The sequence below is a fragment of the Poecilia formosa genome, unplaced genomic scaffold, assembly GCF_000485575.1.
Source record: "Poecilia formosa unplaced genomic scaffold, Poecilia_formosa-5.1.2 Scaffold279, whole genome shotgun sequence".
Lineage (NCBI taxonomy): Eukaryota > Metazoa > Chordata > Actinopteri > Cyprinodontiformes > Poeciliidae > Poecilia > Poecilia formosa.
Window position 1 is genome coordinate 231,756 of NW_006800218.1, and position 12,694 is coordinate 244,449.

General features: G+C 43.1%; 1 protein-coding gene across 7 annotated transcripts in view; it reads right to left on the bottom strand.

Annotated features, from left to right (window-relative positions):
* Positions 1-75: 75 nt before the first annotated feature.
* Positions 76-12,694, bottom strand: part of tp63 (tumor protein p63) — a 40,622-nt gene continuing 28,003 nt past the window's right edge. For 2 of the 7 annotated variants that reach the window (XM_016681378.1, XM_007571359.2), the window contains 10 exons: positions 7,730-7,916; positions 7,538-7,653; positions 6,484-6,593; positions 6,257-6,393; positions 5,941-6,023; positions 5,730-5,854; positions 3,434-3,579; positions 1,715-1,862; positions 1,347-1,440; positions 939-1,235 (listed from right to left, as the gene is read on the bottom strand). In XM_016681378.1, coding sequence (XP_016536864.1) covers positions 939-1,235; positions 1,347-1,440; positions 1,715-1,862; positions 3,434-3,579; positions 5,730-5,854; positions 5,941-6,023; positions 6,257-6,393; positions 6,484-6,593; positions 7,538-7,653; positions 7,730-7,916 — 1,443 coding nt within the window. Of the gene's footprint in view, positions 1,236-1,346; positions 1,441-1,714; positions 1,863-3,433; positions 3,580-3,713; positions 4,344-5,729; positions 5,855-5,940; positions 6,024-6,256; positions 6,394-6,483; positions 6,594-7,537; positions 7,654-7,729; positions 7,917-12,694 lie in introns of those variants that run through there. The other 5 variants (XM_007571358.2, XM_007571357.2, XM_007571360.2 and 2 more) reach the window with 5 other exon arrangements.

A 12,694-nucleotide genomic window follows, 5' to 3' on the forward strand; every position in this document is an offset into this window, starting at 1 on the left:
GTCTTTTGTTTTAAATCAGAACCTTCAGCTGCCAACCTCAAGTTTTGAAAGTTTAAACTCAGGGTGCCTACAATGACAAGATATTATGAACTTTATTTTGAATTTATAACAAAATACCATTGATAAGTTGCAAATATTTACAAAACATACAAAAAGCAAAGCATTTAATTCGTGTTTTCACTACTTTGACCTGAACTAATGCTTGCACCTGCACAGCTTGAACGACTGCGCAGGGTTACAACACTTGGCTCCTTTGTAAAGACTATATATACAGAATTATATACAAACATTTGAGTTGCTGGCACCTTATTTAATGAAAGAATACCAAAACATATCTGTGGTAAAACAAATACTTGTGTTTGGGTTTAAACAGCTAACATACATCAGTCATGTTAAAAAACAAAACAAACACTGGGTCAAGAGCATTAGGCCTATATATGGCTACATCAAATGAATGACCATCTCAAAGAAACGTACTTCAAAGCTGACTGAATAAGGTGGCATAAAAACTACAGCTACAGTAGAAAACAAGCTGCTGCTCCTGTCAATTAATACTTCTTATAGAAGAAATGAAATGTTTACAATCTATTCCGCCTCCACAAAAAATAATAAAAAAACAACCAGTGAGCCAGACTAATTTACAGAAACAAAGCAAAAACCCAGACAAGTCAGCAACATTGAAATATTCAGCATTTCTTAAGTGCTCTCAAGAAATTACACAATACAGCTGTGCTCATCACCAGTAATAAAAAAAAAACACAAAATGAACATAAGTGCATTTCTGCAATCAGTTTTACAAGATCTGTAGCCTTTGCACCAACAATTGGCCTTTTCTTTCTTTTTTTTGAACGAAATGTTCCATCTTTTTGGCATGAAATGAGATGAGATGTGAAATGAGGCTCTGGGAATCGAGAGAAAGAGAGAGCGCGGAGCGGCTCCTACTCCCCCTCCTCCTTGATGCGCTGCTGCTTGTTGCGGCGGGAATCCAGGTCGAAGGAGAAGTCGGACCACTCGTCGCGAGGCGGGAAGGAGATAGTCTGGCGCAGGGTGAAACGTACGGCGTCTATGACGCGCTCGCCCCGCGCCTCGGAGGAGCCCACGCTGACGGTGGAGGCGCCGCTGGTGGTGCGCACTATGTGCGGCGGAGGGGAAAAGTCCATGGCCTGTCGGTGCTCCATGATGCCCTTCCAGATGATGTGCTGGAACTCGGTGGGGATCTTCAGCCTGGACAGGTCCTAATGGTCATTACACAGGGGGTAGGGGGGCAGGGGTTAGTATGCGCAGGCCGAGCCCCTCTCTTCTCTCTAACCCATCATATGACTCGTGTTGGATAGGCAAGGGCTCACCTCCAAGTTATAGTTCTCAATCTGGTACATGTTGGTTAGGCCTTGTGCTGTGAAGTAATCCAAGCAGCCTGCACAGCCCAGCCGTAGGAGGAAGCTGCAGGAGGACAAGCAGGAGACTGTTGGTCTGCTCTCATCACACCACCAGTGAAAACATTCAGCTTGCAGCTTCCAGGTTAATTTTTTAACTCGCAGTGTGACGTCAAAGCGTTTTATTTTTTTGTCTTTTAAACCATTCTAATGTGATGCTGTCAACTAAAAAAGATTTATGATTACTCAATTTAACAGGTATAGCGTTCCTGCAATGGTAAAAGGCAAGCAAAAACCAAAGAAGCAGCGTGGATGTGTGGCGACAAGCGTTGCTTAGATACCTGGAGATGCTGCTGTCCATGGGGTATGGAGGAGGGGGGGTACAGTGGGAGGAGGGCACCAGGGGCAGCTGTTGCTGCAGGGCGTGTGTGGGGCTCAGTGAGCTCATGTCAGCACTCATGGGGATGTGGGAGCCCATAATGGGGGTCACTGCAGAGACAAAGGGAGCTAACGTGAGCCTTCATCTCACTGCTCTGGGTGGAAAGGTCAGCGGAAACGGAGGGATGGGGGGAGTGTGGGGGGGCGCTACTTCGCCAATGGCTTTCAGCCAATCAGTGAACACACCATACATATAACACCATCGTCACCACTTCCAACACTCTTTAGTGTGGAAGTAGTTCCTTAGAAAGCCGAGTCTCTAAAGGCATTTTGATATATGAAGCTCGTTTCTATGGCAACATTACAGAGCAGGGCGTTAAAAGTGTCAACACTTTTAACGACACCTTAATTTCAGATGTCTTATATTCATGAACAAAAAGTTGTTCAAATACATCACAGGACTTCAGGAATGTTAATGTACGTAAAAACTAATATATGCTAATATATCCTAGCTAGCTTTATTATGTCCATCACGGACATAATAATTGTAAATTTATCGCCAGTCGGCCCGATGATGTTCATCTTAGCCATTGGTTCACTTCTGTTCCAAACTAAAACCATTTGTTTATTTATTTGCTAGTTTCCTTTTCGTCTCTGTCAGAGTCAAGTTAGTAAGGACTTACTTCCTCTATCAGAATACAGACAGTAATGCTAACAGAGCTAATCACTCTAAAGCCTAATAAAAGATGCTAATCACAGTTTAGCTTTGTTTTGTGAGACTCACACAGTGTGACGTCACCTCTTTGTTTTAAAAACTCCTACGTAGTTACAATAACAAATCCTCTCAAGCATTAAGTTCATTAACTAGCTAGTTTTGCTCGCAGCTGCGTCTGTCCCACAACCTGGAGGACATTATTGTGTTTGTAGTTTCTTTCAGTTTTGTAATCTTTTTTGGAAGCAGGTCATTTATCAGTCCCTCCAGGATGTTGCCATGTTTTGTGATTATTGTGGCCTGAAACTTTTTCAAAAAGTTGTAGTTTTGAAAAAGGACAGGAATTTAACAGTTAATATTTAAAGTCCAAAAAAACGTTTTCAAGTACCTTGTTGGAACGAAACCCTTAAAGCAAATGAAATCATTTGTATGATGTCCAGAGGATAGGTCAAAGTGCAAAATGAATTCCATAGTCATTCAATATGAACCGTTTACACAGAGAAGCTCTCAAAATGGTTTTAGCAAAGAAAAAGAAAAGATGCAAATCTTTAGCATCACATGTTTTCATCTTCCATGTTGGGTGAAACAGGAAGTTTGATTTAAATGGGGTTGGTCAGAATCCAGCCGAGTTGCTGTGATTGGTCAGAAAAGAAGGAAATCAGGTCAGATTTGCGGAAAAGTTGGTGAGACTTGCGAGTCTGTGCAAAATTTGCGAATGTGGAGTGAATCCGCATTAATAGTTGGGATCTCAACGTCGCAACTTCCTGGAGGCACTGATTTAAAGTTTTAAAAGAGCGATCCGTCTCTGCAGCTTAAGAGTTTTACAAAAAATGATCGGAAATTGGCCAGAAAGCCTCTGATGGGTGCACCTCTACTTTTAGCGTGCTGGCGGCCGTTGTGGGGATGGGTGGGGCTCTGGGGGCAGCTGTGTGTGTTTGGGAGCAGGTGTGTGGGCGGACAGCAGACTTACTGTCAGTGAGGCCTCCCGTCATGCTGGAAGGGGTGAGCGTGTTGCGCTGCTGTGGGTTGATGAGCTGGCTCACCGACGGCAGCTTGTTCACTTTTCCGTGAGTTGGGGAGCTCGACCCGTAAGTAGTTGGGGACTGCATCGTGGTTCTGGAGCAGGAGAGAGAGGAGACATTAGCAACGCCCTCAGAGTCTGAATACAAATCTTCCAGTCATGTCATATTACCTTGTGATTACTGCGTTTTGTTTTTTTATGACAGAAAAACAATCAGATTCCAGCAGGAAAAGGTTTTTATTCCGTTTGATTATATTATGACAGAAGAGCGTGCAGAAGCCAGCAGGAGAAGCTGATCTGTTTCAAACAGAGAGGTCACATGGTGCACATCTCAAGCTTGATCTATTCGAAGCCGACTTTGAGGAAAAGTTCAAATGCACAAACTGTCCTGCAGTGGCTTTAGAAAACATGACCTGCACTAGCAGGTAGGTTTCACTCATACCCTCAAAAACCCAGAAAAAGTTTGAGTCCAGCTCTCAGAACAACGCAAAGCCTCAAAATGTTTACTTTATGAGTCTCAAATAGAATAAAAAAAGAAGAAGAAGCAGCAGCAGCAATCAGGCTTTGTTCCTGTACAAACCTCAGCCTAGAGGCTGAAAGATGGCAGCGCTTCACAAACAGCATGCAAAGTCAGTCAAATGAGTCTGTCCAGCAAAATGAGTCCCACCACAGGACAGAGGAGGGACAGGAGAAAAAAAAATACTAAAGTAGACAGAGAGGAGGTCCGTGTAGGCCGGAGGAAGATGAAGACGAGGAGGAGGAAGAGGAATGTGGAGCAGAGTTTCAGGAGGAGCTGCAGCGCCGCCTCTGCTCTCCTGCAGACTCCAGGAGCTGGCTGCCCAGACGGCTTTTTATCAGGCTGCAGGGAGGAACCAGAGACAAGAGAGAGAGTAGAAATAAGGGCTCAGCGCAGGAGAGACAGAAAGAGAGAGAGAGGGAGAGAGAGGAAGAGAGACACAGAAAGAGAGAGAGAGACAGAGAGACACACACAGAAAGAGAGAGAGAGAGAGAGAGAGAGAGAGACCCTGGAGTGGGCCAGAGGTGAAGAAAGCAGCAGGAAAACATTCACCAAACCTTTGACTTCAGCAACTTACTTACTGCAGTGCAGCTGCTGGCCAGAAGATGGCAGTGTACACACACAGAACAGGGCATTTCACCACAGGGAGGCGTTCAGTGTGAATGCAGACAGAACTGAAGTCATTTATTTACAATGGAGTGAAGGAGTGAGGAAAACCACAAACACACAAGACAAGCGGAGCTGAGAGGAACACGGTTCTGAACGGTTCAGAAATCGCAGCGTGTTTCATTGCCAGGCAGAAGAAACACAGCATGACCTCACAGCGAGGCGGTAACCGTCTCCTGGTTGCCACGGGTCGAAGGCGTCTGAAACACTTTGACTCTGCTGAAGCTGGCAGAGCAGCCGAAGGTGTTACCGCCAATCTGAGAACTTAAACACCGCCTCTCGCCACCGTTCGGCTTCCTGGCTCCTGACCCGAGAGAGAACGAGACGGGAGGGAAGGAAAAACTGCCCCGGCTTAACGCCAGACTTGCCCTCTAAGGCTGCCAACTTTGAGGGATTCTGGGTAAATTTCTGGATAGCTACGGCGCGATCAAACTGCTCGGTTAGTGGCGTTTGGCTGGAGTCACACAGGAAAACATGCAGCTAGAAATGCACCAGGAACCACCAGAGAGCAGCCAGTCAGAAAAATCTGACATAACTTAAGTTTACTTAAAGCTGCAGTACGTCACTTTTGTAGAAAACTTTTTAAGATTTTTTTTTTTTTAACATATTAGTTACAATATGTAAAATATGACCTGTCTCATTATTCTGTGGCAACATGGAGGAAGTTTTAACAAATATGTTAAACATTTTTTCTAACCAGTTATGTACTGCAGCTTTAAGTTCCTACATTAAAAGCTGGAACTGATGTTTACAATCAACAAAGCTAATAAAGCTCAGCGTTAACATAAGAATTTATGCTCAAAATACCACCTCTTTGTTTTAAAATAGGAATAAAAGCCCAGTTTACAGCGAACACTCTCTCACCCAGTGTGACGTCACCTCTGGTCCTAACAGAGATGACTTTATTTTCAATGCTTTTCATTCTGGTCACTAAACAGAGACCAGAATTGGCTGAACTGGATGGTAAAAGTCTGAGCCTGGCCACAAAGCTGATGGGTGCATTTCTACTGTTGCTGGAAAACCTTTTTGTTTCACTTCAGAACAAACAGAGCTGGCACTCACTGCTTCTGGAGGAGGTTCTGCTGCTGCTGTCTGTATGACTCTATTGTGTGCTGTGGCAGGAACTGCATGAGCTCCAGAGACTCTTTGATTTTCACCAACATCTCATAGATTTCACGACCTTTGATCTGCAGTGGACAAAACAAAATCAGACAGCGTTAGGAAGCAGATCAGAGCTCAGAACAAAGTTTTACTCTATAATTTATAGACTTACAGGTAAACAAAACACTTCCTCATCTGTAGATCTTCTCTTCTTGATGGTGGACATCTGGATGCTTTGAGAAATCTGGCGGTAAGCTGGAAAAGAGCAGGAAAACCAAAGCAGAGTGAATGGAAAGCCGCAGTGTTGGACACTTACACTGAGCCAGAACAGGAGGAAGGATCAAGCAGGGCGGCAGGCAGAGGGGATGCTAACGCTAGCGCTGATGCTAACATTCCTGCAGTGTTAGTGGTTGAGGCTCCTGGACACAGTCAGCACGTCACGTAAAGCCAAAGCTCATCAGCCCGCCACCAGCCCCGGCCCTACTTACGGCGCTTCGTACCATCACTGCTCTTTGAGTTGTCCGTTACGTGCTGCTTGCGGATGCTGTCCTCGTCCGCCTTCCGGTCTCGGCCGGGGCAGGCGCAGATCCGGGCCTCGAAGCAGCGGCGGCCCAGAACCTGTCCACTGGGAGGGGAGGGGGACATGGAGACTCTGTCAAACACAAAGTGAGCGAACAGCAGCGGCGGCTGGAGAGGACGGAGCGGCGTCTCTTACTCTCTGGTCTCCAGGGTGACGATGATGAGGATGGGGCGCCTGTTCATTCCGCCCACGCAGCTCGAGTTGCACATGAAATTATACAAGATCGTTGTGAATTCTGTCCCGACCTGAAGAGGGGAAACACAGACGGAGAGATTGGACTTTTTAAATCTTTTAAAAACACGTTTCTGTCACTTTTACTCATCTTGTTTTCTGTAGCTCTACGTTAACTCATTGTTTTAATCTGTTTTATGTCATGATGATTGGTGTAAACCGTCAAACACTTCGGTCCACTGCTGTTTTCAAGGTGCTTTTCTAATCAATATGACAAAACATGGATTTATTCTTATTTCACGTTGAGCCTTTTATTTAAATCTGGGCAGATGGATTATAAAAACTGCTGCTATATACTAAAACTAAATATTTACCATTTCCTTACAAAACCTTAGAACACCATGAAGATGAACCTTTTCATCACTGTGACCTTACATAAATCCAATGTATTTTATTTAATAGACCAAAACAAACTAGTGCATCATTTTGAAGGGATTGAAAAATCTGTAGGAGTAGAGTGCATTTCTATTCAACCCCTCCTGAATCAGCACTGTAAATAACTGAAGCTGAGATTGGATGTTTTCAAGTCTCAAATGGATTTGGTCTGGACTTTGACAGGGCCATTTTGAACAAATCTCCCTTGATCCGCTGTGGTTTTGGCTGCATATTTAAAGTCATCCAGTCTCACCAGTCTTTTTCCAGCCTGGAACAAGATGCTGCCACCACCATCTTTGTGATATTGCACCATCTTTGTGCTGCTAGATTTCTAAAAGCAAAAGAAGTTGCATTTTTTCCAATCAGACTAACTTCTTCTGCATTTCTGCTGCACCCCCAAAGCCGTCAACCTTTAAAGTACTGACGGCTTTCTGCTTGCCACTCTCCAAAGGCCAAAAGTTAAAAAACTTGCTTTTCTGATATTTTTATTCGTAAGCATCTTTAAACCCATGTATATTTTATCTTTCACATAGTGTGTATTTATAAAGCGGCAAACCGTGGAAAAGCTCAAAGATTTCCTCACCTGTGGGGGCTCGTATGGAACTAGTACGCTCTGTCTCCCAGTGATAGTGTCCTCCAGGTACTGGGCGTGGCTGTTTCCCTCCACGCGGATCAGGTGGCTCGGCGGCGCGATCTGACCTGGAAGCGGCGCCGTCCGGGTCATTAAAACACTTCGCACTAACAACAATCACAGAGTGTGAGGTCTGGAACTAACCGTCGTTGAACTCGCGGCTCAGCTCGTGGTTCGGGCAGCGCTTCACCACCTCGGTCACGTGCTCGGCTTTTTTATAGACTGGCATGGCCCGGATGACGGCCCCCTGCGGAGGTGGGGTCAGCACTTTGATCTGGATGGGACAGGTCTTGGCAATCTGGCAGTAGAGCTTCTTCAGGTCTGTCGAGTACTGAAACATAAGAACAGAGGTGGAAATGAAAACTCTTGTTTTGTGCCACATCAAGATTATAAATGTCCTCAAAGGGCCGGATGCGGTAGAATCTACTGAGAAAACTATCCGTTAAAATATTAAGATTGGTATTAATCTCTGTGTTAGATTAGTAAACTGTAATTATCCATAGCAATTTTTCACATCAACATAGTTTAGTTCTATAAAGAGAAAACAGCTTAAAGCTGCAACTGTTAATGTGGCCCTTTGATGTCAAGAGGGCCACATTAATAGTGCTGGCGGGCCGGTTTGGCCTGCGGGCCTGGTGTTGGACACCTGTGCATCAGAATATTTAAACAAACAGGAAATATCATCTGCACTGTAAAAACAAACTCTTTTCTGTTTTCTTAGACAGTATTTTCTGTCTAGTTTATAGTGAAAATATCTTAGTACACTCAAAATAAGACAAAACTAACTTACAAGTAAGTTATTGATGAAAAAGATACGGGATTCAATTCAATCTATTCACAACAAATATCATCTTAAGGCACTTTACAAAAAAACAATCATTTAATTTCAAACATCCCAATTGATCCTAGTTATCAAACAGTTCAGTTTGATTGATTATTCTAAGTAGATTAAAAAGTTTCTAAGGAAAGCTTAGAGCTTCTTTTAAGTCAATAATTTCTCAATATTTGATGTTTTTTTAATATATTAGTTTCACAGGCAGAATATGTGACTTAAAACATTTTAAAGATGAAATAATCTGCCGGTGTAACTAGTACTTTAAAAAAAATATTAAGAAATTGTTGACTTAAAACAAGCTTCTACAATCTTGCTGAAACTAACTTACTTTACTTGTAACTTAGTCTTATTTCAAGTGTTAAGATATTTGCTAAAAAAAATATGTTTTTGCAGTGTGGAAGAAAAACTTGTCTCTCTTCTTAGATTTTACAGTTTGCATTTATCATCTCCAACAGATTCATCTTGGAACACCTGTTGCCCCGACTGAACACTTCTGGTTTTTCCCTGAAGCAAAAAGTGCTAAATGCAACACTGTGATTATGACCTACATAAATAAACACTCACTCACACACACACAGATAGAGAGAGAGGAGGTTTGGTGGCAACAAGTGTGTATTGGCAACCTTAAAAGTGTCGTACAGAGAGCCTGTGGGACTTCCGCCCTAAAATGGACCCTTCCAGGAGTAATTAGACGGGGGCCCTGGCTTTGATCAGAGTTCTGCTGAAGCATCTGACGGCTACTCATCATACACAGCAGCGCTTGTGAAGTGGCTGCCATGCTCCAGCTACATATTAGGCCGGGTGCAGATCTGACTTGTGCACTTGGCTGAAAATGAATCGCTTTCAGGTCTGAGTGCAGGAGTGGAGGACTAATCGCACGATCCGCCCGTGACCGATGCCGAAATGCGATGGTTGCTCAAACACAAGCTGGCCCGCGTTCAACTTGGCGAGCCTGAGAGTCATAAATAATGGATGTGCCTTGATCCCTGGCACTGGTGGGATTGATAAGCAGTAAGCCATCAGAAAAGACTGAATTGTTACTAATAGGCACAACCCAACTGTGTAAACAAACCATTCAAATCACTGCTGTGTAAGCAGGGCTTTAAATCCCTCTGTGTGCAGAAGACACAGGCTGGGGGTGGAGGTGAATATTTCCTTGTCAGAGAGAGAGAGAGGGAAAAAAAAGAAAAGAAAAAGCGCCAGCGGCTTGTTTGGTAACGCAAACACAACATGAAATTCCTCCTCTATTAAGAGTAATTCCAGTGAATCAGGGAACTCATCCCAGTACCAGGATGTGTTGATGTTCATTTTCCCCAGCTTGGCACAAACACACCTGACTCCTCTCTCCACGCAAAACCTGTTTTCTTATTGACCTCGACTCAACCAGCAGGTTCTGATTTACAGAAATCAGTGCCTCACAAAAGCTTCTGTGTGATTTTGTCACACTGCGACTGCAAACGTCCTTTTGTTTTACGACCGGCTGAGACAAAAGCGGTACATAAGTGGGAAGCGAAAAGGAAAAACGCTACAGTTTTAAAACTTCTTTTTGTATCCCTGTCAGTACCTTTGACACACATTATCTTGGGTTTAATCTAAACTCTTTGATCTACTTCATTCCCTGTTGCAAAAACAAAGTCTTACCAAGTATTTTTGGTCTAGTTTCCTGTTTAAATATCTCAGCACACTTAACTTACAAATGTATTTTCAGCAAGACATGAGGGCTTCTTTTAAGTCCTTAATATTGATTTAAAAAAATACTAGGTTCACCAGCATATTGTTTCACTTATAACAAAACATTTTCCCCATGTTATAGGTGAAATAATCTGCCAGTGGAACTTGTAATTTTTTTTTTATTAAGCTTTTTTTGTGCTAATAAGTCACTTGCGAGTTAGTTTTGTCTTATTTCAAGAGTAGAAAGATATTTGCACTAGAAACCAAACCAAAAACACTTGGTAAGATTTTGTGTTTTTGCATGTTTTCTATTACAATATCTGTAGGTAACTCTGCAGCTCCTCCAGAGTTACCTACAGGCTCCAGAGTTAAAATATTGTAATATTTCTGTAGATTTTCTACGTTTATTGATGGACTGAATTTCCGACTGGTTTCACCGGATTTTAGTTACGGTGCGTCAGAGTAAAGGGGGGTTAATACGCAGCCTAACTCTGCTTTAAACTTCACCACAACTTTCTCTCTAACCCGCCCGCTGCTCTCATTGGTCTTCATGTCGCTGCTTGCTCACTAATGATCTCTAACAAACCAAACAGTTGGTTTTATACTGAGATTAAATCACCCACTGGTGGATTAAATTAGCATTTATAAATTGGCCGAATTACGACAGCAAACCATTCACTGGACTTTGTGCAAGTACTGTACATTTAAATGTAGGCAGGGATGAATTCATAAATGCACACCACACTTTTCAGATATTTCTTAAAACAAAAAGTTAAGTTGGTGACCATATTTAATCTTTACTGCACTTTTATCTGCTACTTAGCTTTTTATCAAATAGCAAAAGCAAAAGTTGTAAGAACAGTTTTGCGAGATTCATATGATGCTACTTAAATAAAATGTTAAAGAAAGCACTGCAAAAACTTAAGTATTTTTAGTCTAGTTTCTAGTGCAACTATCATAATATACTTGAAATGAGACAAAACAAACTTACAAGTAACGTTTTTGCAAGATATAGAAGATTTTTCCCATAAGTGAAATAACCTACCAGTCGAACTTGTAATCTTTTTAATCAACATTTAGAAATTAGTAACTTAAAACAACATCCTATATCTTGTAAAAAAAAAAAGTCACTTGTAAGTTAGTTTTGTCTTATTTCAAGTGACATTGAACTCTAAACAAAATTACTTGGTAAGATTTGGGGTTTTTGCAGTGGAGGAATGGCGACTTAAAATCCAAATCACAGTTCAGGCTCTGTGACATGTATGTCAACACGACGGCTGAACTGATTCTTCCTTAAAAATCAAAGCGGCTTTCTAAAACCACCGCTTCTTAAGAAGAAGGGGCAAAAAAAACTAAAGAAAAGAAGAAGTTAAGATAAATAGTGGTGCTTGTCCCCTCGCCTCTAACCCGATACTCCCCGTACGCCTCTGTCAATCAGCTAAATGAGGTGGAGAAGCCAAACGCAGGCGAGGAGAAACAGAAAAGGAGAGCCAAGGATTAGGAGGCAAAAAAAAAAAAACCTAAAGAAAAAACTGATCATTTAATGGTGTGATCACAGGGAGAAGGATTTATGTAGCAAAAACAACACAAGGTGATGCACAATGATCCAATCAGAGATGTTTGAGGCAGTTTGTTTAGATGATCTTAAACCTCAGCGTTTACACTCCATCATATGCAAAGAACACACACACACACACACACACACACACACACACACACACACACACACACACACACACACACACACACACAGAAAGCAGGAAACCATCCCAGCCCTCCAGCTACAAACTTTTAAGAGTGCAACTATGTACTGCTGCTGGTGTGTGTGCGTGTGTGTGTTTGCAGTGCAGAGAGCGAGCGCAGTCGCTGCTCCTGAGAGCGTTCAGGGTGGAGGAGGACGGCGAGTTGACTGATGGGATCCAGTGGCTCACACAGGGCGCGGTGCTCAGGTGTTAACGTGTAATTATGGGCCTTTCATTGGTCACAATGTGAATTACACAGGCGAGGAACAACACGGCCGCACAATGCAGAGAGCCACTTAATCACAATCATTTGAAAGAAAGAAAGAAAAAAAGAAAAGAAAAAACTGTTGGTGGGAATCACACGTGATTGGCCCGCCGGACATCCAACACGTGGCACGACCAAAAGAAACGCATGCAGCAACTGCACTGCTGCTGCTGCCAAACTAGTACTGGTAGAAAACTGCAAAAGGAGAGTTTGCAGGAATATGTGTGTGTGCGCCGTTACTTTTTAAATCCTGCTGAAGTTCCCCCTGACAAGGAAAGAGGGAGAGAAGAAGAGAGAAAGAGAGACTTCCTCTGCAGCGCAGGTTGAGGCAGGCCCACAGCTGTAGCGTTCTTCTCTCCCTGACAGGCGCTGCGGGCGCATGCAGGAGTCAAGTCCTGACAAACATCAGGCCTTAAACAAGCACTGTTTGGCGCCTCTGGTCTTGTCTTCTTCATTCCTGACAAGTCATGTCATGCCTGGAGCGTCTTCCAAACCTGTTTTAAATCAACAATAATCCAAAAGAGCTGATTTTTCCCTCCCCTCCGTTCCCCTCTTTCCTCCTTTTCCTGCTTTTTGAGAAGCAAGAAGCGAAGAAA